This window comes from Euphorbia lathyris, chromosome 3 (genome assembly GCF_963576675.1).
Source record: "Euphorbia lathyris chromosome 3, ddEupLath1.1, whole genome shotgun sequence".
Classification (NCBI taxonomy): Eukaryota; Viridiplantae; Streptophyta; class Magnoliopsida; order Malpighiales; family Euphorbiaceae; genus Euphorbia; species Euphorbia lathyris.
The window spans coordinates 7,911,174-7,931,916 of record NC_088912.1 but is presented as its reverse complement, the minus strand read 5'-3'; the positions used below and the strand labels follow the sequence as shown (position 1 = coordinate 7,931,916).

Below are 20,743 nucleotides of genomic sequence, written 5' to 3'. Positions count from 1 at the left end.
ACTGAGATGTGTTTCAGCTCCGAGGTAGATACAGACAGGCGAAAAACACTCACTGATTGTCTCGGAGCCGGGGAGGTTCGTCAATTCTCAAAGTACTTAGGCATTCCTGCAGTTATTGGAAAATCAAAAAAATCCATCTTTGGCTTCCTCAAAGAAAGAATATGGAAACGGGTATGTGGGTGGCAAGAGAAATGGCTATCTAGAGGGGGAAAAGAAGTCCTTATCAAGTCCATAGCTCAGGAAATACCGCAATATATAATGAGTTGCTTCCTTCTACCTAAGTCATTCTGCTTTGAGATCCAGCAGATGATAGCCAGATTTTGGTGGAACAATACTACAGAGGGGCAGAAAATTCACTAGGTCCGTTGGGACAAACTTTGCTTATCAAAAAAGGATGGTGGTCTTGGCTTCCGCAATCTGTATGCTTTCAATCAGGCACTCATTGCAAAACAAATTTGGTGAATTATTCGAAACCCGAAGTCCTTATATGCCCAAGTTTTCAAACATAAATATTTCCCCAGGAACGAGTTACTGTCAGCAAAGATAGGTTATGCTCCAAGCTTCGTATGGAGAAGCCCATTGCAAGCAAGACATATCATAGAGAAGGGGAGTTGTTGGAGGGTAGGAAACGGTCAATCAATCGAAATACTCATCCAGAAATGGTTACCTGATGTTCCCTGTAATAAGCCACTACGAGTCTTGCATGAACCCCCTTCCAAATGGGTGGCCAGCTTAATTGATCACGAGACATTCACATGGAAGGAAGAGCTAATATATTTCTGTTTTGATAGGGATACTGCAACAGCAATCTTACGCCGACCTCTGAGTCCAAGAAGAGTACCTGATTCTATTTTTTGGAGTAAGTCAAAGTGGGGGGATTATACAGTGAAAACTAGCTATGGCATCGTAAGGGCCTTTGATCCGGAGATGGAAGGGAGAGCTTCAACCTCAAACAATTCGGACTCAATATGGAAATATCTATGGAAGTTACAACTGCCACCAAAAATCACGCATACAATCTGGTGTATGCTGAATGATGCCCTCCCGTGTGCTGAGGTTTTGAATCAAAAGAAAATCCCGGTAAACCCGACTTGCCATCTATGTGAAAGCGCTCCTGAAATGATATTACATATTTTTCGGGACTGCTATATATCCAAATGGTACTGGAAAAAATCAAATCTCCAGGTCAAAGCTTATAAAGTCGGAGGAAGCAAAGCAACTGACTGGTTCTATAACATCTCTACACAGACAACTATGAAAGAAATGGTGGAGGCCTGCTGCGTCATTTGGATATTATAGTTCGAACGGAATCGTGTAGCGCACGGGGAGAAACGGATGGGGGAGATAAAAGCCATGAGGTGTGTATCAGACATTCTTGAGGGACTGGAAAGGAAGGAAAATAGTAAGAGCGGTGATCAAGTCCAACGTCTGAGGATGCAGTCTCAAAAACTTCCATGGCAGCCACCTCCATATGGGGTTCTCAAAATCAACTGCGATGCAGCCTTCGATCCAGTCAAGCATCAAAGCTCTTTCGGTTTCTTGATTCGCAACCATCAGGGCAATGTACACCTTGCGGGCGGTGGCACAATCGGACAGTCTCTCAATGCCCTCTATGCTGAATTGCAAGCAATAGCAAACAGCATTACTGCTGCACGGAATGCCGGACTGAATCATGTATTCATAGCGTCAGACTGTGTAGAAGCGGTGAATCTCCTTCAAGGGCAACTTGAAAGTCCCAACTGGGTTGGAATTTTAGTAGGTGACATCCAGGAAAAGGCTAAAGAGTTGGACACAGTCAAGTGGGTCCATGAAAAAAGAGAGGCTAATATCCCAACACATATTCTTGCTTCCACGGCTCAAAGTAACAATCTCAGGACTCTTCATTTTGAAAATTTTCCTAGTTCTTATTTCACTACTGTATTAACTGATGTAATGTATTTGCTTAATTAATGAAATCTAAGTTTTTTAATAAAAAAAAAATTAGTTAAGTGATTTGTCCTTTATTGTAATTTGTTAGTTAGATTTTGAGATGATATAAATTCATCTCTTTCCTTTGTAAACCTTAACTTTTATCAATCAAATATTAATCTTCTTCAAGGAGCTTGTTAAGGTTTTCACCTTCAACAATGAGGATTTCATATTCCTATGGATTTAGTCCATAAAACCCGGGATTCACTCCTTCTAGTTTAGCTAGAGAAGAAATATCTTTGTTAGTTTACGATTAAAACTTTCAAACGAAACCGATCCGTATCAATATTGGTACTAACCTGATCGTCGGAGTGTCTCCAGGAGACCACTCTTGACATTAGAGGAGCTTTTGGCGAGATTCATGATCGATTCATCAAACAGTAATAATGCTAAAACAATTATTATTTTTTCGTAGTACATATTGAAATGATTTAATTTAAAATTGGTATTTTGAACACCAATCCGATAAATATATGCAATCTAACAATCTACTATCTATATGGAGAATTAGGCTCAATTTTTTTTTTTTTAATAAAGCCTTAATTGAGAATTTTTCTGAAAAAACATTATTGTAATGAAAATCCCATAAAATAATAAAATTAAATTAGATACCATTTATCCTAAGCACATTGAAAAGATTTAGAGTATGTAGATGCATTGTATCAAACGGAAGAAAATTTGATGTCCTCACTTCGTGCCCTCTTTCATATCCCTCTCATAAAAAGTGGTCTCTATTTAATTAAAATAATATATTTTTATGAGTCGTAGGATCCACAGGGCCGGCTCGGGACTATTTGAGACCCTAGGCGAGATATGAAATGTAGGCCCTTTATACATAAGTAAAATTATAGACATACAATATCCTCTCTCTTTTGACGTATAAATACCTTATAATTGAAAAAAGATGAAAAAAAATATATATTCATGTAAAACTAAAAATTTAATATTTATCTAAAAATTGCTCTAGCATTTTGAGATGTAAAATTACTAACTAAATTTTTATATTCATCGAGGTCTGTGGTTTGCCTTGATCTTGAGAGTGGGTAGACCTACCCTTATCTAAACTTTTATTTACAAAAAAAAAACAAAATTTATATTCAATGTCCTTTAATGCTTCATTTTCAATAGATAATAAAGTTAATCCATTTAATCTTTCATAAGAAATAGTACGCAAATAATTCTTAATCAATTTTAATTTTGAAAAAAGCTTCTTTCTGTAGTTACAACTGTTTTGCATGAATGGTTAGCAAAAGTCAATAAATAATAAATGAATTGGGAAACAAGTTTATTTTTTTAGTATTTTTACCTTCAATACATTTAACTTTGAAAATAAATCATAACCATCAATATCAAAGTGTTCAATATCCTCTAATAATAATAATCAATCCGAAAATATTCCTAATGCTTTCACTACTTTATTATTTATATTTTTATCAAATCCATTTTTTTTATATCTGTAACCTATATTTTATAAATTTAAGTTTCATAATGGACCCTAATTTCATATATATTTTTTTTCCAAATTCTATTTATAACCTATTAGACTAAAAATATATATATGAGGCCCCATTTTTTTTGTGGGCTGCTATATACCACCATGGTTATACTTTCTACCGCACTTTTTTGACAATTTTACCCTCCTCATAATTTAAACTCAAAAACTCAAAACTCTCAAATCCTCTCTAGCTTTTTGGATTTTCAAAAAACCCGACCTAAAACGACATGCCGCCAAAGCCAGGAGCGGGTAAAGGCTTCATGAATGCTTCGGTAAGTTTTTTTGTTTAAAATTACTCCAAAATCACGGGTTCCGCCTCCGAATCGGAGACGGAACCCGTATGAATATAGCCTAAACGGAGGCGCCGTGCCATTTCCACCACGGATGGAACGGACGAACTGTCCGTTCCACCCTTGGTGGAAACGGCAGCCGTCGTTTGTTCCACCATACGGTGGAACGAACGGCGCTATCGTTCCACCTTACGGTGGAACGATAGGCACACTCGTTCCACCGTAAGGTGGAACGAATGGCATGCTCGTTCCACCGTAAGGTGGAACGAATGGCATGCTCGTTCCACCTTACGGTGGAACGGTGCGCGCTGCCCGTTCCACCGTAAGGTGGAACGGGCACGGCGCCCAGGTCGGCCCTATGGCCGACACGAGCGCCGCAACTTTTCGGCCCAGCGGTTGGACGGTTGCGGCGCTCTGTTTAGGCAAAAATGGGCTCGGAATTTTGTTTTTTTTTAAATAACTTTGTTTGACCCGGCCTATAGCAATGCAAAATTATTAAAAAACCCGAAAAACGAGAAATTGAGTATATTTAAATAAAAATGCGTTATTTGCTTATATGTGTAAAATGTTTTTGGTTTTACAGGCTGATAATGCTGAGGCCCGTTCTGGACAGAGATATACAAGGTCACGTGTTGTGACTGCCTCTGCCTGGAGGGAACAGGCGGAGCAGATATTGATGGGGGATGCCCAGAGGGCACAGCCTGAGGAGATGGCGGATGCTGTGGAGATGGACGGAGATGACTCTATGCCTCCTCAGAGTTCATCCTCTGTGCGAGTACCTACTAAGACCATACCGAGGGGTCGTGATGGACGTTTTGCTTCTACAGCAGGGTCGTCTTCGGGTGAGAAATTTAAATTTAATTATTATTATGTGATTTATTCGTGATTATTATAAAATATACGAATATAATAAATGAGTTTACTATAATTTCAGGTAGCAGCAAGCGCTCGAGGAGTGATGGAGAGGATGACTGGATTGTGAAGACCCCGGTTCCTGGGGGTCCATCTGATGGTCTTGTGATCCCAAGCTTCCTGGGATATATTGCCAATGCTATCTGGAGCGGGCAGGATAGGGGCCTCCTCAGGTGTCAGACACGATCAGTATATTATGGGAAGCTCTGTGTATGGTACGGTGGTGCTTCTCAGCAAATCCAGAAGCGTATAGAGTCAACTGGATTGTCCCATTTACCCAATATCATGTATGGCCACATCGATGCGCCCCTGATTGCGGCCTTTGTGGAGCGGTGGCAGCCAGACACGTCATCATTTCACATGCCGTTTGGTGAGATGAGCATTATGTTGCATGATATGTGGCAGATTTTGCGCATCCCCATCGATGGGGCTATGGTGACTGCTGATGCGAGTGCTGAGGAGCTTCAGTCTTGTGTGATGGAGTTGTTTGGTATGACTCGGGAGGAGTTGCTGAAGGGTCACTACTATAATGGCGGTATACGAGCGGCTTCAGTCCTGGATTATTGTCAAGGAGATCGGATTGCTGATGCACAGGCTACTGCTTGGACGTTTCTGATGCTCGGCCAAGTGATTTGTGGTTGTGTTTTTAGTACTTTTCATTATAAGTATATGGACGTTGGCATTTTAGTACTTTTTGGCATTCAGATAATATCTTTTATTATGTACTTTGTATTTTAGTACTTTAATTTTATAAGTACGTTGTTAATTACTATTTGTTAAACAGAATCAAACAGAAATCAATCAGAAACATATATAAAGCTAACTGGATCAATCCAGATCAATACAAAATCAACCTGAAACATATATAAAGCTAACTGGATCAATCCAGATCAATACAGAATCAATACAGACATAACCTGTAACTCGAATGAACAAAACTGAGTCAAAATAGTGACTGTTTGTTATCCAGAATCAAACAGAAATCAATCAGAAACATATATAAAGCTAACTGGATCAATCCAGATCAATACAGAATCAATACAGACATAATACAGACACAATCTGTAACTCGAATGAACAAAACTGAGTCAAAACAGTGACTATTTATTATCCAGAATCAAACAGAAATCAATCAGAAACATATATAAAGCTAATTGGATCAATCCAGATCAATACAGAATCAATATAGATACAATACAGACACAACCTGTAACTCGAATGAACAAAACTGAGTCAAAACAGTGACTGTTTGTTATCCAGAATCAACCAGAAATCAATCAGAAACAAGCCAAGTCTCTACCTTCGAACTCATCCTTCCTCATCTTATCTCTATAGTTGTAGACGTGTTTAATTGTTGGGTTGTCTTCAGGATGCTTTTCTTTAACGGCTGCTAAAATAGCACAAGGCTTTGCTTGAGCCGAACTCATATCACGAACGATTAATTTAGATGTGATACTGAGTCCGCTCATCTGCCGACTTCTCTCTGGATACACACGTAACGAATGATTGTGCTGACCAGTTAATCCAGTCTTAGCCTTTATCCCCCAACCAGTAAGGTCTGACCGTTGATAGGCTTTAATCTCAAATTTACACCTGCACGCTTTAGTTTTAGTTTTTCGTATTAACCCTGCGTCATCTGTTTTCCCTCTGTAGCGTTCACCCCGTGAACATCTCAATTGCTTTTGCTTTCCACCATTTTTATGAAAAGATATTATAATCTCAAACCCAATTCGAATAGCTACCTGTTTTGTCCAAGTAACAACATCTTCACACGAAGGGAAAACGGTGTCCGTTATAAAACGAGGACTGTAATCAATGCCGTCAGGTTGCCAATCTTCTAACGGTTCCTGAATATATAAAAAAATGCATAATATGTATTAACAATACGCACAAAAATGTTAAAAAATGGCATTCGGGTGCATAATAGGTAGTAACAATATATGTAAAAATTTAAAAATATAAATTTAGGGCTTAGTCGGGCAGTCTGCACGTTAAAAATTACAATTCCGAGCTTGTTCGGGCCTCGTATATGCTAAACGGACAGGCTGCCCCGTTAAAATGCAAAAAATGGGGCAAATTATGCCTAAAGGGGCAGCCTGCCCGTTCAACCGTAGGTGGGAACGGACAGGTCACGCTGCTCGTCCGACGGCGGAACAAGCGCTGCGTGCCGCCCGTTCCGCAGGCCGAACGGGCAGCGCGCGCTGCTCGTTCCGCAGGCCGAACGGGCAATTCGTCCGTTCGGCCGTGCGAACGAGCGGCATGTGCCGCCCGTTTAGGCCAAATCCATTTAAAAAAAAATTCAAAAATTAATAAACGAAATTTTAATTTTAATTTATATCGTAGGATTACCTCGTGTACAAAATCATGGTCTTCGGGAATGCTCGGGTCCATTTTCGTCCAATTAGGGTTTTTAGGCTTGGGAGAGAAAGAGAGGAAAAAAAAGTTTTGGTTTTTGATAAAAAATTATGACAAGGGCATAAATGTCAAAAGAGTGCGGTGGGTGAAAAAAAAATTGCGGTATATAGCAATACCCAATAGCCTTGGCTGCCTTAAAGGCAAGCCGGCTCTGAGGATCCACACAATAAAAAGGAACCACTTTTTATGAGAGAGACATGAATATTTAATTAAAATAATATATTTTATAAGCAATGGGATCCACACAATAAAAAGGAACCACTTTTTATGAGAGGAACATGGAAGGGGACACTGAAGTGAGGACATCAAATTTTAGTGTTGGTATCTCTTATTTTATGTATAATGTTTTTTTTATTAAAAGAGTCGTTATCTCCAGGGAAATTTTAGGAATATATTTTAAATTTTTTTACATATAAATTTTTAATTAAATAAACCTTTATCTATTATTTCACTTAGAGCTAAATTTATTAAAATCGAAAAATAATTAGGGTTGTTAATTGTTTGATTTGTTTTGGTCCTATTAAATTATTAACTTTTGTAAATTAGGCCCTTTTGTTGTTTGTATTGAAGAATTTGAGCAACACATGACATGTTTTGTGATAGAGCACCCTTTTGTTGAAGAATTTGGTGACATGGATGCATGTCTGGATAATTCTCTGTCTCTTTGAAAGATACTTGGGTTGGGAAATACTACTATCCAATTAACAATATAGATAATCTTAATTTGTAGATTAGCTGGAATGTTTATCTCAAATTCAATAATTAATCATTAAATGGCGTTTTCTGGAATTGTTCATGCACTCTTTGACAGTTGCTTTTCGTATAATGCAATTTAGTGGAGATTTTAGTAATTCTATATACATCAAATTTAGTGAATGTACACTTTTTTTTTTTTTTTAGGGTAAATTGAAATATATATATTTACATGTATTTTTAAGGGTAAATAATTTATTAGTCTTCAAACTAAAGCTTCAAAATCAATTACGTCCTTAAACTATCAAAATCATCAATTAGATCATTGAACTAAGAGCATCTCCAATGGTTCATACTCACAACCACTCAATGTACATACCACATCATCCATTTAATAATCTTCATTTTATTAAACTATGTAACTCTAATGGTTAAACTCTATAACCACTCAATCATAATGTACCCACCAATCATAAAGGATCCACCAATTAATTAAACCAATCATATTATTTTTAAAAATAACAAAATATATATATATAAATAAGCAGAAGCTCAATAAATATTGAGTGGTTGATAAGTGCTCAATATATTAAACTCACTCCAGTCCAACAAAAAAAAAACTCACTCCAATGGGAGAGTGTTTAATAAAGGAGTACATTGAGTAGTTCATCATATTCCAAAAACCATCAATTGAGTACTCATTATATCCTAAAATCAGAAACTGTGACTGTTTGATATAGACTGTAATAATTTCTGTGTTGGTTTAAAATGGGTTTAGGGAAGAGAGTCTAAAACTGTTCAACCGAATGATTTTCGATGAGGTCTGAATTAAAGATTTTTGTTTAGAATAGGAACTCAATTGATGATTTTTTATTAATTCAGGACCTAATTAATGATTTTGATAGTTTAAGGTCCTAATTGACTTTGAAACCTTAGTTTACAGATCCAAATGGGTATTATGACGTTAATAATATGACAAATTATTAGAAGCATCCGGTTCTCCATGTCAAATGAAGAACCTTCCATACATATTTTGATACGTATAACACAGATCCATACTACACGTATCCAAATGTGAATTGGAGGTCATCCGAATGACATGGAAGACCGGATGTTAAATATAACAACTCCAATAATCCACATGCACGTACTTGATTGAATGCATTAATCTGACGTGTACGCCACGTCCTTCAATTGTCTCTATTTTCATTCATCACACCATCACCATACCATACCATACCATACCATACCATACCATTTCTGAAAATTGCTTAAAATGCCATTTCTCAATCTTCTTCTTCTTCCCTCTTTTATCCTTTGACAGTTTGCCCCCACTTTCTTCTTTTCTAGGTTTTCTTCCCCTCTTTTGGACTGAATCTCTGATTCCCACTCACTCACTCTTTCTTTCTTTACCCTTTTCTTTTTTTTTTAGGACTTCAATGCATCTCCAAACAAGTTTGGAAGACTCAAAATTCACATATCTACTATGATCATATCATATCATATGGTCCCATTTCAACCTTTTCCCCCATTTTTTTGAATTCTTCTTCCAATCCCTAAATTTTGAATCTTGACCCCCTTTTTAATCCCCCCCTTCCTGCATTAACTGCCAATCCACTAGTACTCTGTTTTTTGGGTCCAAACTTCTTGCTGATTCTGAGAATCTTAATGATCTTGTAAACATTGAAAAAAATCCCTAAATGGAGGCAAAAACCAGAGAGCAGTGCAAGATCAGAAAGAGAGGGAATTCATCATCTTCATCTTCTTCAGTAATCAATAAATACAGATTTAAACGAGCAATTCTTGTTGGAAAAAGAGGTGGGTCAACTACACCTGTTCCAATTTGGAAAACCACCACAATAAAATCTCCATCTTTAACCATGCCCAATGCTGAATCTACCAAGTGTCCAGGAGGAAAATCTACTGAAGCTTCAGTTTCTGCCAGAAAATTGGCTGCCACTTTATGGGAAATCAATACGGTAAATTCCCCAAATTCGGAGGAAATTAAACACCATAGAAACAGAGACAAAGTTGAAAAGCTTCCACATTTATCAGATCCATCTTATACCCTTATTTCAGAGGTTTGTTTTGTTTTTTGGAATTTGGGGATTTTGTGTGTTCTTGTTTCAGAAACCTTGATTTCATGTCTGTTTTTGCAGAAGATGGATCGATCCAGAGGAAATTGTGTTAGTAATTCTAATTTGATGGAGGTATGTGATTTTTGGGGTCGTTTTCAAGTAATTTTGAGTGTCTCAAAATGTTAAAACAAGATTGGGGGTAGTAAAAGGGGGAAAAAACGTCGCTTTTTTTATCTCAGAAAATGGCTCCACCATCTGTTGCTTTCATTGTCATTGTCATTACTATTTCTATGAATATGATTTAAAGTTGTTTGGAAGCTTCAATTTGAAAAGAAAAATTAAAAAATTGCTTCAATTTTGCAGATTGAAACTTACAGTAAAGCTAAGTCTAGAAGGGGGTGTATGAAGACCCGTTTGAAGGATGTTAGCAATGGCTTAAAAGCATCCAAAGAGCTATTGAAAGTTCTGAATCGGATTTCGGGTATCGATGAACAGAATGCATCAGCAATGTCTCTCGTTTCAGCACTCGGTGTTGAGCTTGATCGGGCACGAATTCAGGTTAATCAGTTGATCAAAGAAGAACATTCTCATTGCAACGATTTCGAGTACTTTTTGAAGCAGTTTGAGGAAGAAAAGGCGGCGTGGAAGAGCAAAGAGCGGGAGAGAATTCGCAATGCGATAGGATGTATAGCGGAAGAGCTTGAGGTTGAGAAAAAATTGAGAAGGCAGACGGAGAGGTTGAATAAGAAGCTCGGGAAAGAATTGGGGGACGCGAAGGAGTGTCTTTCGCGGGTGTCGAAAGAGCTAGAGGGTGAGAAGAGAGCAAAGGAGATATTAGAGCAAGTATGTGATGAGTTAGCTAAAGGGATTGGGGAAGATAGAGCTCAAGTTGAGGAGTTGAAGAGAGAATCGTTGAAAGTTCGCGAGGAAGTTGAGAAGGAACGGCAAATGCTTCAGCTGGCTGATGTGTTACGCGAAGAACGGGTTCAGATGAAGCTCTCGGACGCGAAGTATCATTTCGAGGAGAAAAATGCAGCGGTTGAGAGGCTGAGAGATGAGTTTGAGGCTTATCTTAGACAAAAAGTAGAAGGAAAAGAAAATGGGGATGTTGGATCACCAAATTATGAGAGAATTAAAGAGCTCGAGGCCTATTTGACGGAAATCCAAGACGTTTCGTGTCAAAAGGCGGACATAAAACTTTACGAAAACGAAGAAGTTTGCGATGGTGATGGTGATGATTCAGCGGATAGTGATCTTCATTCCATTGAATTGAACATGGATAATAGTAGCAGGAGCTACAAATGGAGTTACGTTAACGATATTGATAATCTAGATAATGTGAGACGGGTCTCGGTAGACCGAGATTTCAAGGGGAGGAAGTCTATTTCAGAGAACATTCAATGGGGAAGCATTTGTTTGCAAAGAATGAACAACTCTCACAATGTTGATGGTCCTGACTGGGATTTCATTAGTAAAAATCAAGGGAAAAACTCGGATGATTTCGATAACGAGCAATTACTCGAATCTGATACGCATTCCCGAGCCAAGGATGACGAAGACGAAAAGGTGCAACGTAAATCAGTCAAAGGTCTAAGAGACCACATTTTATCCAATGCTCAAAGGCAACAGATGCAACACTTTGCAAGTCCAACAAAGCAATGGGGGCATACTATTTTACCTCTGCAGGACAATGGAGCAGTTTCGGATAGTTCACGGATCCAGAATTCACTGACACGAGGTGTTTGGGGGTGCTCGTTTTCCGAGTCTTACACAGCTCCCAGTGTTTTCTGACAATCAGTGGGTGCTCAAACTCTAGTGAATGCCACAGCTCCCACCCAGTGTTTTCTGACAATCAGTGGATGCGAATGCCACAGCTCTCAATGTTTTCTGACGATCAGAGAGTGCTCAAACCCTTCTGAATGCCGGAATTCAACGAGTTGAAGACATTATCAAGAAAAGGAAAGTTCATATGTTTATTAGAATTTGTTTGCAGAAAAAATGTCTGCCTCCATTTCCTTTCCTGTAGATAAGGTAAACATACAAGGCCCAGTTTGGTGTATGTGTTCAAATTTTGTTCCTATGCAATATGATCCTTTCATTTGTTTGGTACATTTACAGTATGTATTACAATGAATTCTCAAAAAGCAATACCTGCTAGTAGTATGAAGCAAGAGAATTCAGAAGTGCTATTTTTGGATTTGTACCTTGTGTGGATGAAGACAAACTGAGTTGCAGCTTTTTGGTTCAATAATAGCATCTACCAGCTACTGTGACAGGTCAATATAACAAATCAATCATTATTGAACTGTATTACGAAGGGTTAAATGCATCGTTGGTCAGTGAATTTTCATGATCTTTTTAAAACGGTTACTCGTCTTCGATTTGTTTTAATATAAAATCATGGGTAATTAATTTATTAGTCCCTATATTTTGATAAAACATACTGTTTAGTCCCTGTATTTTCAAAAACACATGGTAAGGTCCCTAACTTTTTTCTCAGTGGACTGTTTAGTCCTTCCGTCTGTTTGTTAGATTTTTTTTACCGTTTATGACTTCAGAAATGACGAAATTACCTTTTACTATTTACCTTCAAACTTCAGAAGAGGAAATCCAATTTAGAAGAAGAAGCTATTTGTATGGAGAATAAGAAAAAGAACCGATACAATGCTTACGAATTTGAACGATTAAGAAGAAAATCAAGAAAAAGAACATTCAAAATTGATTTCAGATGCATTAGAGTTTAAAGGAAAGGAAAATAAAGGAAAAGAAGAACGCAAATCCAAATTGACTAACAGAATCTTCATGAGAGTCTAACGGCAGGGACTAAACAGTTCACTGAGAAAAACGTTAGGGACTAAACAGTTCACTGAGAAAAACGTTAGGGACTTTACCATGTGTTTTTGAAAATATAGGGACTAAACAGTGTGTTTTATCAAAATATAGGGACTAATAAATTAATTACCCTAAAATCATTCAATTTTGAATTTTGTATTAATTAAGTTACTCCGTGACTTCGAAAGCAAAAAGATACCAGAAAAACGACGTAGCTGCCACCTCAGCAGTAATCCTCTGACCAAAGGGAAATTATTAGAAGCACCCGGTTTTCCATTTCAAATAGAAGACCTCCCATACATATTTTAATATGTGTAACATGTATCCACACATATTATAAGAGACTCCACTATTTTATTTATTAAGTGAGATCATAATATACGTGTCCAAAAGTGAATTGGAATCGGAGAATAAGGTCAGACAATTTCATTTCATTTTGAAATCAGACACCACCCGAACAATACTGTTCATATCCTTAGAAGTACTTAATAGAGTTTTCCAAGTGACATGAAAGATCACATGCTTAATATAAGAACTACTGACCAAAAGGATACGTAAATGACACCCAGATGACATGGCTTCTATCTAGCTGACCAAAACGACACGTGTCAGTGATTAAACTTTCATGGTTGTCTCAAATGGTCACTCAACTTCAATTTGTCAAATAAATCATTTAACTTTGACTTTTTGTATCGATTAAGTTACTTTGCGACTTCAAGAGCAAAAAGAAATCGGAAAGTGACGTGGCGGTCTCATCAACAGAAGTCAACTTTCACCTCTAACCAAAATGACTCGTGGCTGCCACTTAGATGACACGTGGCTACCACACAGCTGACCGAAACGACACATGTCAGCTAGATGGAAACCACATGTCATTTCAGTCAACTAGGTAACAATCACGTGTCATTTCAATCAGCGACGAAAGTTGACTAGTGCTAATGTGGAAGCCACATCATATTTCTGGTGTTCTTTTGCTCTTAAAATCGCCAGAGTGACTTTATTGAGATAAATTCAAAGTTAAATGATACACAGTGAAATTGAGTGACCATTTTGAGACGACAATAAAAGTTGAGTGACCAACGATGCATTTAACCCGTGTACTGTGAATGAAATGATGTTTAATGATGGCTAAACATGCACTAATCTTAGTTATTTCAAATAATAATGCATCTTAATAATCTAGTGAAAGCTACAGATATTGAAAGAATCAGATTTCTGAAACAAAATTGAATGTTGTAAGAAAGCTAGCTGCCAATGACATGTTTTAATGAGTTTTGTCTGCTTTCAATTTGGATTCAAAAGGCAATACAAGTTTGATACTTATAATGGGTTAATTTGTGGTCCAATCGAGACCAGACTCTTCATGATTCATTTAGGCATGTCACATGGCTGGTTCTGGTCTGGTTCATACTCTCTCACCTGCTGCATTATTCTGCATATAATAATAATATACTAAATTATTGATTCATTGTCAACCACTTATTGTTTATAATAAAAAAAAACGCGTCCCCCGTTAAGCGAGGGTTCAGGGAGGGGTCCCACCACAAGGGTGTACTGGGGCAAGCCTTCCGCTGCCAATTTTGGCAAGAGGCTGCTCCTAAAACTTGAACCCGTGACCTCTCGATCACACGACAACAACGTTTACCGTTGCGTCAAAGCTCGCCCTCTATTGATGATAATAATAATAACAGAAACTGGATTTCAAAAAAACGCGTCCCCCGTTAAGCGAGGGTTCAGGGAGGGGTCCCACCACAAGGGTGTACTGGGGGCAAGCCTTCCGTTGCCAATTTTGGCAAGAGGCTGCTCCTAAAACTTGAACCCGTGACCTCTCGATCACACGACAACAACGTTTACCGTTGCGTTTACCGTTGCGTCAAAGCTCGCCCTCTATTGATGATAATAATAATAACAGAAACTGGATTTCAATTTACCTCCAGATTTTTGGATTTGAAGTAGAAATGATCGATAAACTTAATTACTGGCTGAATCTAGTGATGAGTTTATCAGCAGTTTGGTTCAAACCTTCTGCTGCATTGAAGCTAGCCATACACCACCCTTGTCCGCCTTCCCGATAGCACCATGTCCTTGATTTTTACGTCAAATTAAACCTCAGGCTCCACCACTTGTGCAAACCCTATTTCATTCTTGCGAACGTACACTGCACGGGTCAAAATACACAGTGCTGTATGTCCATTGTTAACGGCTAGGACTACTGGGGTGTCTAATCCCATTCGCTCCCCTAGTTTGCCGTTGGTGTTTTTCCAATCTCTAGGCATTTCATCACTCCACTTGAAATTTCCTATATTCCTGCCGTACTCAAGCTTGGCAATTGGCTATCTAATCCCATTTGCTCCCCTAGTTTTCATCTCTCAATGTTAATGTTGGCTCAGCCGAGTGCTTTTGCCGTTGGTGTTTTTCTGATCTCTATGCATTTCGTCGTTCCACTGGAAATTTCCTCTATTCCTACCGTATTCGGAGCGTAGCAATTTCCACCGCCTGTCCAGGGTTGAGCTCTATTGGCTCAGACGAGTGCTTTCGCCATTGATGTTTTTTCTGATCTCTAGGCTTTTTGTCGCTCGACTGGAAATTTCCTCTATTCCTCCTGTACACAAGCTTGGCACTTTCCACCACCTGTCCAGCACCGCCTGTCCAGAGTTGAGCTTTGGGATCAGAGTTGAGCTTTGGGATTTGACGACGGACTTAAGAAACCACCTACAGACGCTTTACACCTAATCATTCTCAGACCATGCTTGTATCCTCTATATAAGATAACATTCGGTTGAACCCTGTGATTTGACAGCAGATTTAAAAGCCACCTATAGACGCTTTACACCCAATCATTCCGGATTCGGGATTCCAGATAACGCAACATTTCTACAACACAGGAGAATGAAATGTATACTAGAATAAATCTTAAGTTAATTTGCTATTGTATTTCGATCCAATAGCAGACGACTACAACATGTTTTTGATGCAAGAACAATTAATATGATACAACAGTAGCTACACGTCGACAAATATAATGTAGACGATGCGCCCCCATTCAGATGACACTTTACTTTGACTAAATTGCAGGCACGGAAGGCGACAATCATTTCGGAGCAACTTCGGTCCTTGCAGCTGCTGATGTGAAGGTTACTGCATTTGCTGGATGATCCTTTACAGTCAAGCTGAGAACTTCAGGCCTTGAATAATGCCCAACCACATCAAAGTCGAACTTCGCACGCGCTATTTCTCCGAGATCTAGGCATGATCAATAATAGCAAGATTCAGATATCCAGTTCCGTGACAAAATCACACAAGGCTAACAAATTTCTCAGACATTGAAAACTATGGTCCAAGCTGTTCATTCTATATAAAGTAGTTTCGAGCTCAAATTCCTTCCGCAATTATCAAGCGGAAAGTTAGATCGATCTAAAACTTAGAACTGCTGAAGATAGGGGCGTACCTAAGTCAGCTGAGATCAATGCCTCTCCTTCATAATTGGGTCCGGCTAAAACATTTCCCAACGGCGATACAATGACACTCCCTCCATTACAGACAACGGAATCCGGTGTGAGTTCCTCTTCTATGCCACTGAATACATAATCCGGTGGAGGCGGATAATCTTTCCTCCGACAAAATTGATTAGCAGATAGCACAAAGCATCCACCCTCAAGAGCAATATGCTTTATCGTAGCTTGCCACGTATCTCGGGCATCAGCAGTAGGGGCACAATATATTTCAACTCCTGCAAATTGATGTATGCAATTACAAGGATATAAAGACTTAGTTGTAGCAATTTTTATGACTGAATACGTAATAGGTGAATAGATGTGAAAACGGGCAACAGAAAGTGTTACGGAAAAATTTATAGCTCACCTTTGGCATATAATGCTGTTCTCAGAAGTGGCATCCTATTTTCCCAACAAATAGCACCACCGATTTTCCCAAGAGGACTGTCGATAACTGGAATTGTTGATCCATCCCCGAACCCCCAAACTATGCGTTCAACTGCTGTCGGCATAAGTTTTCGATGCTTACCCAGGTAGTGACCTTGAGAATCAAAGTACAGTATAGTACAATAAAGAGTATATCCATCCCTCTCTATCACACCCATTACTAAATATACTTTATACTTCCCGGCCATTGCTGCTAATCGATCCACTTCGGGACCTGCACGAGTGAAATCCTAGTTATCTATATGCAGAATCTTTGCAAGCTTAATATTTTATGTCCACAAGTCAATGATAGTTAAGCTGCAGAGACTTAAATTCTCCTTCATTGTTGTCAAATCGAGATTCGATTCGTGAATCGAAATCCTCATTTTGTGAATCGTGACTCGTGAATCGAATGGTAAGATTCGGTTTAAATTTATAATATTATAAGAAATCATATCAACCAAGTACTTAAAATTCAAATCTAAAGCAAATGCAATCCCAATAAAGTGAATTCACAAATCGAACTCTGTTCAATAACTTAGTGGAGACGGAGAGTTTGAGTTTTTTACTCTGTTTTTTTTTTTTTTTTGCCTTGTCAATTTGATAACGGTGGAGTAAAACTAGTTTGAGTTGATAATTTGACAAATAACAATCAGACTAGAAGAGAGTCAGTTTAGTAGTTAGTTCTGTTGAAGTTTTTGATGAACGGTGATGAAGATAATTTGCTTCTGATAATTTGTTGTTGCACCACGACAAAGCGAAGTGTCAGAGACGTTTTCTGAATGGGATCGGATGAGACGTGCTTCGTTAGAGACTTCTATTTTTCCTAAACTAGAATTTGGAATCTGCTGGATTAGTTATTGTCACGATATTTTAGCATATTTCTTGAATCGGTGGAATCGATCAATTCGGCCGATTCACCACCGATTCCACCTATTCACATCAGATTCTGTTATAATTTAGATTCGCCCTGTAGAGCCGGCTCGAAATAGAGCCGAATCGAATCGTACAATTCAAATCGTGAATAGTAAGATTCTGTTATAATTTAGATTCACCCTACAGATTCATGACTAAGTTCATGAATAAGCTCGAATATAATGTTCATGAACACGCTGGTGAGCAAGCTTAGTTCGATTATTTTTTAATAGTAGTAATTTTAAGGAACAATATGTTGAGCTCGAGCTCGAGCTCGTCGATTTTCTAACGACCGAGCATGAGCAGGCCAAAGTCAGCCCTAATCTCCACAGGGGGGAGCCCAATGGACACATTGAGGGTGCTGGGCTTATAGTGAACGCTCTTATGAGGGTCGAGGTTTGATACACTCGGGAATCTTATGGGACAGTATTTGAAACTGGATAACGATTATTGACTTAGGTTTGACTATAACCTCGGAAGTACGACTCGGTGGAATGCTCATAGGGGAGAAATCTTCTTGGTATTAGTTGGCTGACGGATGGCTTGGGGAAGTCGTAACGCCACACGGGCACATTGGCCAAGCCCAAGTGTGACCCCGTGACTACTATAGAGGGCACAGACGGTTTGGTGTAAGATCGCACTTGGCTGAAGTGATCATTCCTAGTCCCAAATGGATTAGGAGGCAGTCATCTTGCCTAGGGAAAGAGGGGATATCGTCACAGTGGAGGAGTCCTACGGACACTAATAGGACGTCGGGCGCATAGTGTGATGTCCTATAAGAGTCGAGGTTTGATACAAAGGGAAATTTTGTGGGATGGTATTCGGAACTAGATAACGAGTATTGGCTTGGATTCTACTATACTCTTGGAAGTAGGCTCAGCAGACAGGGAGAAATTCTCCTGGCCGATGGTTTGGGGAAGTCTCAAGTAAGGGTGGCAACGGGGAATTAGTTTAGTAGGTAATGTGTCATTTTTGGGTTGACATGAAACTGACACGCAAATTTTTGGGTTGGGTTAGGGTTGATGTGTTAGCCCGAAAACGATACGAAATGACACGAATATTTAAAAATATTATTATATTCTCTCATATTTTTATATGTCGCTTTATTAATAAAGATAATAAAATTATAATTATTACTTGCAAATATGATTTGAATCTCCTAAATTATTATAAACGCATTATACAACTCTCTAACATGATATTAACAGAATTTTCAATGGTTAGAGTCAACGTAATAATCTAAAAATCACATAAAGTATTTAAAAATAGTACCATATTTTTTATATTTTTAAAAGTTATCATTAATATACATATTGTACATGCTTTTAAAAGTTATCATTAATATACATATTGTACATGCATAGCAAAATTACATGTAATCCAAAAACACGGTACGAAATTGACACTAATCCGAACAGATTTAGAGGATTGTAACACAAAAAATTGTGGGTTGGGTTTGAGTTTATTCTTTTTAACACGAACCGAAATTGACAGGTCTAACCAAAACCACTTCAAATTGAAAAAGGAAAGTGGAAAGAAACCTTACCAGGAACATCAATGGCTGCAGCATGATACTTCCGAAACTCTTCTCTACCTTTCGCTGTTCTACTCCCAATAGCTGCACCAAAATTCGATCCACGAGGATAACCCCCAATAAAAGCTTCTGGAAACACAACTAATTGAGATCCATATCCAGTTGCTTCTACCAACAATCTCTCAGCCTTATCTGCTTGCACATTGAAATAACATTCTATCAGGCATTTCAATTCTTCTCCTTCCCAATTTCAATCTCGATTCGATTTCAATAGCAACATAATCATGAACGATTAGTCAAGAAAAGAGAAATCGAGAAGGTACCTAGAGTAGCAGGAGTGTCATAGAAGATAGTGGAGGCTTGGACGACGGTGGCCCGTACAGTAAGAGAAGAGGAATCAGCTCCCATGTCTACCTCGGCGAAAAGAGGGGATTCCGGTGGTGGTGGTGGATGTGGCGACGGAATGAGCGCCATTTTCGTCTCCTCTGCTGAGAGTAGTTGGAGTAATGGCGATTTGGGTGAATTTTTGAAGATTTGGTACTTTTTTTTCTAATTGATTCTAGAAATTTCTGAATTCGGAACTTTTTTTTCTTAAATTTGTTTTAATTTGTGGTGTATAGGGGAAGATGAGATGGGATTTTAAATGTAAAAGACCAAAGAAAGCAGATCTGTACAGGAAAAAGACATTGACTTGTCTTCTTGTCAATTGTGCAGAGATACATGTAGTAAAATGTTGACTTTGATCGTGTTCTTGCAAATTTCTGAAGCAATGGACAAAAAAAATTAATATACGCAATGTTTTAATGGAATAAAATGATGCAAATTTAACTATATCCTTTACAAACAAAATCAATTTTAGTTATATAGGAAATATTTAATACATCATTTGCTTTTTGAAGTTATCTATAGTTAATTTTACTTTTAACATTCAAAGTATCTCGATAATTCCTGAACTTGTATAAAATGTTCAGTTAGCCTTTGAACTTGCGTAAAATGTAACCAATTAATCATTCGGTTGTAAAAAGTAAGTCACATGTGGAAGATATGTTACACGTGCCTTAAAATACTATTACATACTTCACAAAATAGATTAAAACATGTTAAAAAAGAATTTCTTACTTATTTAACTATAAAACATTTTCTTTTCTAATATTATAACCGCATACTCCGATCTTGGTTGTTTTACTTTTTTAAGATGCATGCAACATATCTTCCGTATTTAACTTACTTTTTTTACAACCGAGTGATTAATTGATTACATTTTATGCAAGTTTAGGGAGCTATCGATACACTTTGAAAGTTCAGGGGCCAATCAACCATTTTGAACAAGTTCAGTGGGGCAAATGATGTATTAAGCCTATAGAAAATTTGAAAAGATTGGTTTGACTAATATTAACCATTGATATTTAAAAGGTCCTGTTGGCCCAAAATAAATAAATTTTATTATATATATATATAATGATTGTTTGTCAATTTTAGGATATAGTTTTCATTGTATCTAGAAAATAATAATGATAAAATAAAAATAATAAATACATTCGTAAATTCATCCCAAATACGCGAGGCGTACATCTTCATACGCGGGGCGTACTCCACACATCCAAAGGCGTTTCAGGATCAGGAGCACGTTTACGCGGGGCGTGCATTTCCATACGCAGGGCGTATACCGCGCATCCGAAGACGTTCCACTT

The 20,743-nt window shown here is 38.1% G+C and overlaps 2 protein-coding genes across 4 annotated transcripts; one reads left to right on the top strand and one right to left on the bottom strand.

The window, feature by feature from the left end:
- The first annotated feature begins 9,038 nt into the window (after positions 1-9,038).
- LOC136224436 (uncharacterized protein At5g41620) lies at positions 9,039-11,960 on the top strand. 3 transcript variants are annotated; one of them, XM_066012769.1, is made up of 3 exons: positions 9,039-9,854; positions 9,936-9,983; positions 10,215-11,960. In XM_066012769.1, the coding sequence occupies exons 1-3, from the start codon at positions 9,474-9,476 to the stop codon at positions 11,640-11,642; spliced, it is 1,857 nt and encodes a 618-aa protein (XP_065868841.1). In that variant the 5' UTR covers positions 9,039-9,473; the 3' UTR covers positions 11,643-11,960. The 3 variants fall into 3 exon arrangements, with proteins under 3 accessions (XP_065868841.1, XP_065868840.1, XP_065868839.1); XM_066012768.1 differs by having other exon boundaries at positions 9,933-9,983; XM_066012767.1 differs by having other exon boundaries at positions 9,039-9,983.
- Positions 11,961-15,569: 3,609 nt separating this feature from the next.
- Positions 15,570-19,791, bottom strand: LOC136223601 (bifunctional nitrilase/nitrile hydratase NIT4A-like). The gene is made up of 5 exons (XM_066011700.1): positions 19,376-19,791; positions 19,065-19,244; positions 16,545-16,838; positions 16,132-16,413; positions 15,570-15,926 (listed from the first exon to the last, which is right to left on the bottom strand). Exons 1-5 carry the CDS (start codon positions 19,524-19,526, stop codon positions 15,775-15,777), a joined length of 1,059 nt encoding a protein of 352 aa, XP_065867772.1. The 5' UTR covers positions 19,527-19,791; the 3' UTR covers positions 15,570-15,774.
- Between the last annotated feature and the right edge of the window lie 952 nt (positions 19,792-20,743).

Bases quoted from the DNA above. Each gene is read 5' to 3' on its own strand.
- LOC136224436 (XM_066012767.1), top strand. From the start codon at position 9,474: ATGGAGGCAAAAACCAGAGAGCAGTGCAAGATCAGAAAGAGAGGGAAT. The intron at 9,984-10,214 runs GTATGTGATTTT...TCAATTTTGCAG, and splicing joins GTAATTCTAATTTGATGGAG to ATTGAAACTTACAGTAAAGC.
- LOC136223601 (XM_066011700.1), bottom strand. From the start codon at position 19,526: ATGGCGCTCATTCCGTCGCCACATCCACCACCACCACCGGAATCCCCT. The intron at 19,245-19,375 runs GTACCTTCTCGA...ATGTGCAAGCAG, and splicing joins TGACACTCCTGCTACTCTAG to ATAAGGCTGAGAGATTGTTG. The intron at 16,414-16,544 runs GTGAGCTATAAA...ATCAATTTGCAG, and splicing joins AACAGCATTATATGCCAAAG to GAGTTGAAATATATTGTGCC.